This window comes from Channa argus, chromosome 19, assembly GCF_033026475.1.
Source record: "Channa argus isolate prfri chromosome 19, Channa argus male v1.0, whole genome shotgun sequence".
In the NCBI taxonomy this organism is placed as follows: domain Eukaryota; kingdom Metazoa; phylum Chordata; class Actinopteri; order Anabantiformes; family Channidae; genus Channa; species Channa argus.
This window is the reverse complement of record NC_090215.1, coordinates 14183135-14189222: the sequence shown is the minus strand read 5'-3', so window position 1 is coordinate 14189222 and position 6088 is coordinate 14183135. Positions and strand designations below refer to the sequence as shown.

At 38.5% G+C, this 6088-nt stretch overlaps 1 protein-coding gene across 5 annotated transcripts in view; it reads right to left on the bottom strand.

The window, feature by feature from the left end:
* Positions 1 to 207: 207 nt before the first annotated feature.
* malrd1 (MAM and LDL receptor class A domain containing 1) overlaps positions 208 to 6088 on the bottom strand; it is a 45588-nt gene continuing 39707 nt past the window's right edge. For 2 of the 5 annotated variants that reach the window (XM_067486882.1, XM_067486885.1), the window contains exons 28-33: positions 5555 to 5621; positions 3659 to 3750; positions 3445 to 3541; positions 3299 to 3359; positions 2000 to 2107; positions 208 to 1905 (exon numbers count right to left, since the gene is read on the bottom strand). In XM_067486882.1, coding sequence (XP_067342983.1) covers positions 1804 to 1905; positions 2000 to 2107; positions 3299 to 3359; positions 3445 to 3541; positions 3659 to 3750; positions 5555 to 5621 — 527 coding nt within the window. In that variant the 3' untranslated portion in view covers positions 208 to 1803. The remainder of the gene's footprint in view (positions 1906 to 1999; positions 2108 to 3298; positions 3360 to 3444; positions 3542 to 3658; positions 3751 to 5554; positions 5622 to 6088) is intronic. The other 3 variants (XM_067486883.1, XM_067486886.1, XM_067486884.1) reach the window with 2 other exon arrangements.

Below are 6088 nucleotides of genomic sequence, written 5' to 3'. Positions count from 1 at the left end.
ATGAAGTGCAAAGGCTCACAGCACATACAAGCAGAAACCAACGGATCTACAGCACCTGATATTTATTATAAATGGGAGTGGGAATCCCAACCCCTTATAGTGGCCACCAAAATAAAAACAGGCTAAAGAAAAATCACAATATTTATGTCCCACCTACAGTATGGAACATGCTAAACTATTGAAACTTAAGCGATAACTACATATGCATTTGGCATAAGGACATTTGCTTTTATTAAAATAACAATGACTTTGTATGTTTAAATGTCCATGACACTGTGACACTGTGTTCGCAGTTGATTTAAATTCATTTCAATCAAAATTCAGTACATATAGTAGTAAGGCATCAGTGCAATACATTAATAATGCTGCAATGTGACCTTCTTCCTTTTTGTTAAAGCTTGAAAAGTACTACAACATTGACAACACAGCAGTTTGCAAAATGTCTTGGTTGGTATTTTGAGGGATTTAATCTTTAGTGCAGTACCAACATTATACAACATGGATAAAACTATATTGTAGTTATATTGTAAAATTATTTTGTGAAAGCAGCTCATAATAAATACTAAGAGTTGGGTGAACAGATTAATACCACACACAAGAGCTACAGTATGTTGTAACTGTGAAAAACAAATTGTCACCACAAAAATGTTTTTGAACATTGATTTTAAGCTTATTGAACATGTCTAATTATTAAGCTTTTTTAACCTTTACACAGAGTCAGGCCAGTAACTGGCTGAACATACTTAACAGACATCTTAGTGGCGTCAATTTACCCAAATTGGAAACGTGAATAACTGCGTGATAAGAAGCTGCCTACACGAAATGATGCACACTCCAGTATATTTCACTCCACGTGGCTTGATCTTTAAATAATTATGCTCGTGTAAAAAAGAATTTAATGATGGCTTGTGAAAGTTTATAACAAACTGTATTATTAACAAAGCTCTTTATGATCTTTCTAGGCTTCACTGGATAATGCAGATGTTTGAATCAGTTCACACCACACACACAGCAGCTGCAGGACACTGATGTTTCGTGGATGTTGCTTTACAAAAACAGGGGCAAACTATTTAATTTGCTCTTGTAGGGATTAAAATGGATCACTAATCAAGTCCAGACTCAGAGTACGTTCAGTTCAATGAACTGCATGTTTTCTGCTTTCACCAGCACTAAAGAAACCTTTTAATCACCATACAAGGCATCTACAACCATTTGTGCAAGTGAGTGTGTTTGAGTGCTGTTAACTCCAAAAATAGCTGTTGTTGTTTTTGCACTTGAGTTTTCTATATGTATTCTATGATAGTTTGACTATTATACACACATTCACGTTTTCAATTTGTTCTCATGTCGACGTCTTGTCATGTCTACTGTGGAATATAAACCCTTGACATCTGTTCAACAAAAATTATCTTGAACATCATTCTCTGCTAAAGGAATTTCTTGACATTTTGAAAAAAATATGCTTTCCACCTCTATTATATGTGCACGTTGTTTAGTGTATAGAACACAGACTACAATAACATGAATACTGTAAGCAACTGTTTCAAAGTATTGAATTACTGCTTTGGAGCAAAGCAAAACACTGCAACTTCAACATCTGTGGGCTAATTTGGAACCGAGACAATCATATTTGCCCTTTACCATGCAGTACAGTGTCAGTATCATCAGATGCACAAGGAATAACTGAGCTAAAAAACATATTGGATCAGAGCTGACTTTCAAATATAATATATTTTTATGCATTGTTTCCACAGGGGCACCTCAGTGGGTCAAGACAAATTCATTAATTCAAAGTCCACTGTTTTATGCTTCAGAGCTTTTGTGCTCCCTGCAATTACCATCATGGGGATAACTGTACAATGGGTTGGCGAAGGACAGCTTGTCATCTCTCCAGGTTAAACCCTGCTGTGGACAAAAACATACAAAGAAATACATCATGTCAGTGACTTTTGTGCAAGTAATTACAGTAAAGGCTGAAAGCAGGGAACAGATATCTCACCTCCACTTCCCTCCTCCAGGGGTAGACACTGATAGAAAGCCCCCGACCATCACAACTCCTGGGGTTAACACTGGGACAGCTGCCTGGCTTTTTATCCAGGGACGGAAGCTGAGGGAAAGAAGATCATGTACTCCAGCTTAACTTTGGATGAGCCATAATGTGTGAGAGTGCGTGAAATGCAGATGCAATTAAAATCAAATTGACCCGTTATGCTCTCATAATTACACCTCTAACTTCCATAAAGCATCTCATCATCTTTCAGAGGCAGAATAATCACGTCTGTTTCCACGGCTCGGTTAAATGGTGCTGAAGAGGATCTGTCTGTGTTGTAGAGATACAAGTTTACACCTACACCTCTATTTATAGCTGTGTCTTCACTGGGAGTCACATGAAAGAAAACATGTGAAGACATGCCAATAAAGCTTTAAAATATACTTAATATTCTTAATTCTTATACTTACTTAATATCACATTATGTCTGTGTGTATTTGGTATTATACAGTATGATATGAGATTTGTAGTATATTATGGGAATTGTGTTTCTCAAATATCAGTTGAAATTGGAACATTAATTATTACAATATTCCTTCTGTATAAATGTATCAGACTGTTTCATCATGATGACTGCATCACACACACTCAGACTGCATCAGGCTTCACTGGATTCAATCTATGATATTCTCCATCATCAAAGTCATGACAGCTGTGGCTCCCAACATATTATGTAATGACATTTGCTGCCCATAAATAAAGGGGTGTGCATGCTTGTTTACATAGATCAATGTCATTGTTTTAATACTCTCTCTCTCACACACACACACACACACACTGACACATTTATGTTGACATTTTGTACAGAACAAGCCCTTTACTTGGAATATTTGACTTTTTGCTGTTAATCTATCAGCATTTTTTACTGAGCAGTATGTCAACAGTAATCTTTTACACGTGGTGGGATATTTTTTACTTGATATTGACATTTTTAGCCTGTGGTTCTGCATTTGATCATATGCTATGTTTCAGCTCTTGCATCCACCTGCTGTATACACACACTGTGGGACTTAGTTGCATAAAAACACACACACAAAGCCACAAATATCCACACAAACCTCAAAATCAATACTGCCCAATCAAAAATGTAATCTAGCAGAAAGGCTTGGTGATCACTTTCTGACCTCCTCTAATGTAAAATTCAGTTATTGAATAATTGTAAGCCCAATGGTAGAAAAATTAGATTTGTATAGCTGAGAAACCAAACGGAATTTGCTGATGATTGATTGGATATTTCTGTGTGCTGACCTCTGCTGTCCAGTCAAAGGCTGGTTTATCCATCACTCCGTATACCATCGGGTCACGCCTTCTGTGGTAGACAGCAAATGCATCCACCATCATCTTCATCATCATTATAAACCAGAAATAGCATCATTGTTGTACCTGGTACTCACATGAAGTTGCATTTTTTCTTATATAAAGCCAGGAAACAGACAGAGATTCCAGCTACAAGCAACAGCAGCCCGATGGCAATGCCAACATACACAGCATCTAAACAAAAATGTATATTTAATTTCTTGAATGATGTGCAGAAGCATTAACATGGTATGAAAAGATTTACTTAATCAATCATTTAAGACAGTGTAATAGAGGTGGCATGTGTGTTACCCAGCTGTGTGTCCCCTGCTTCAGGTGCTGAGGTCGAGAGAGATGGCTTCTTCCTTACATGACAACGGTTACCTGTCCACCCTGGATCACACCTGGGGTCAGACACGAGGAAACAGATGCTGGGGAATCAACATTCTTAAAGCTGACTGCAAAAGGGCAGGGAAAGATGAGAGATGGGAGAGATGGACTAATGCACTGTTGCCGAAGCCTTTTTGAATGTAATTGTTGACAGTGAACCTTTGAAAAACCGAACAAAATGATAAAAGTGAAACAAATAAAATCTGACGTTAAATAATATAAATAAAAAATTGAATAACATTTTTAAGCAATGGGATGCAATGGGAAACACTAATTACGAATAGTTTGACTGGTCTGGTGGGCTGCATTGCTTGGAAAGAAAGCATCTTCCTCTTCTCCCAAATGTAGACTTTGCTCCAAGTCAACATCTGTTTAGTATCAGCTTGATTTCTGAGCAACACTGACCTTCTAATGCAAAACACACAGCTCCCACTAAAGCTAGACTGTGTCATTATCATTCACAGGGGGTCAGGCTACATATTGGGCGACAGTCTGTCCATGGCAGTAGGCCGCCTATGGCCTGGTTCCCTCGTGGAACCTGCTCAACACAGTGGGGGAACGTGATGAAAATACTGAGCCAGAGAAACCCTCCAAGCAGGGCTGTTATCAATGCTGGAACAGCTACAGAGTTCCATACCACACCGCAGAGTGAATGACGGCGGTGAAGTCCCGTTACATAATGAGAAGAGGCAGTGGAGGTGGTGCTGCATTGTGGAACGTTGGAGAGATGAATGATTAAGAGAGGAAATCCAACACAAGGTTGAATGAGAGAATGAGGTAGCATTTTTGCAACAAGCAGCTGTCAAATATCTGCACATTTCTAATACCCAAATTGGTTTCTGTTCCAGAATTTTAATTGGAATTGCATTTGCAATTATGTCATTGATTGTCAGTAACTGCTGCAGCAACTGCACAAACCTGTCCATAGTTAGAATAAATTGCTTGTTTGAATATGATTAGTGTCACCTGTTCATGTGAATTTTAAAGTGAGCCTAATCAGCAGAATACCGTACACTAAAGGAGCATCTGTAGTTGTATTATCAGGCCCAAAACAATTTAAAAACATCAAGAGGATGCAACTAAACTTAAAACACAAAAAACAAAAAGAGCTTGTGTTGAGCATGTCAGGGAATGGAGGATAAAGAAACATTTATCTGAAAACATGCACCTCTGTTGCATTTATTACAGACCCTTTTTATAGAAGTGAAAACTCGGTCATGAGGATGGTGAAATTTTAATCTCTAGGCGGAGTCACTGGTGCATAACGATGTTAGGACATCCAGCAGCAAGTCTCATAATTGCATTATTACTTGTAGATTTAAATGTCTCATTGCCGACATTCTAAGCCGCTGATGCTTTAAGAAGGAAATGGCATTGTCTGTTGTGAATGTGTTTTTAAAAGGCAGATGGTCCCATGCCATCAACTTTTCAACAGACTAATGGGATGCATGATTTTTTGCAATAAGACCATTGGCAGCAGGAGCTGTGTTTAAATATTGACCACGAAAATGTATCAGAGATTCCCATAAAACACTCCACTGGTGGATAAATAATTGGGGCCATAACCCCCCTTTTTAAGCTGTGGGGGCTAAGTAGATTCCCCACATGCATCACAGACCATGTCTTTTCCACAAAAGAAACAAAACTGATGGGGTTTCCATGTTTTAAGTCTCAAAAAGAGAGATAGAGGATGCAAGTGGGAGCTAGAAGAAGAAACTTTTCTTTGTTAGTGCATGTTGTGACTCAACGTGTAGTCGTGTGTTTTACCCTGTTTATGAACACACGTTTGTAGGGAGCTTCAGAGGACAGTTAACTCACCTGCAAACAGGCCCGTGTCTCTCCACAAAGCACGAGCCACGATTCAGGCAATACATAGGAGGACAATCTGAGAATCACACAACAGGAACAGGCCATCACTTTCAAATTTTTAATTTCTCTCTAACACGAAACCTAAAAAACACTCATGGATGTAAATTATTAAAATACCAGAGAGAACTGTGCACTGCAGACTCCATTAACCTCTGTACATGGCATCAGCATGTACATAAAACTACAACTACCTTTTAGTACATCTATTTTCTTCCTGCACATCTAATGAAAAATGTTCTTTCCTCTATCAGCTGGTTTAGGGCTATCAGAGGTGCCTCTTAAATAATGTTCAACCCTTTAATAAAATAACTTGGCAGGCTAAATAACAAGGCTAAATGGGAGGTTTGGTCTTATTTGTGAAGACGCAGAAGAGCGGAGGTGTTAATGGATTTTGGCAGCATGCTGTAACCTGTACGATGTGCTTTGAAGACTAAAAAGCCGGACTTGAAAATATCTTGAGAGATGCTCCTCAGGGTGGAAATA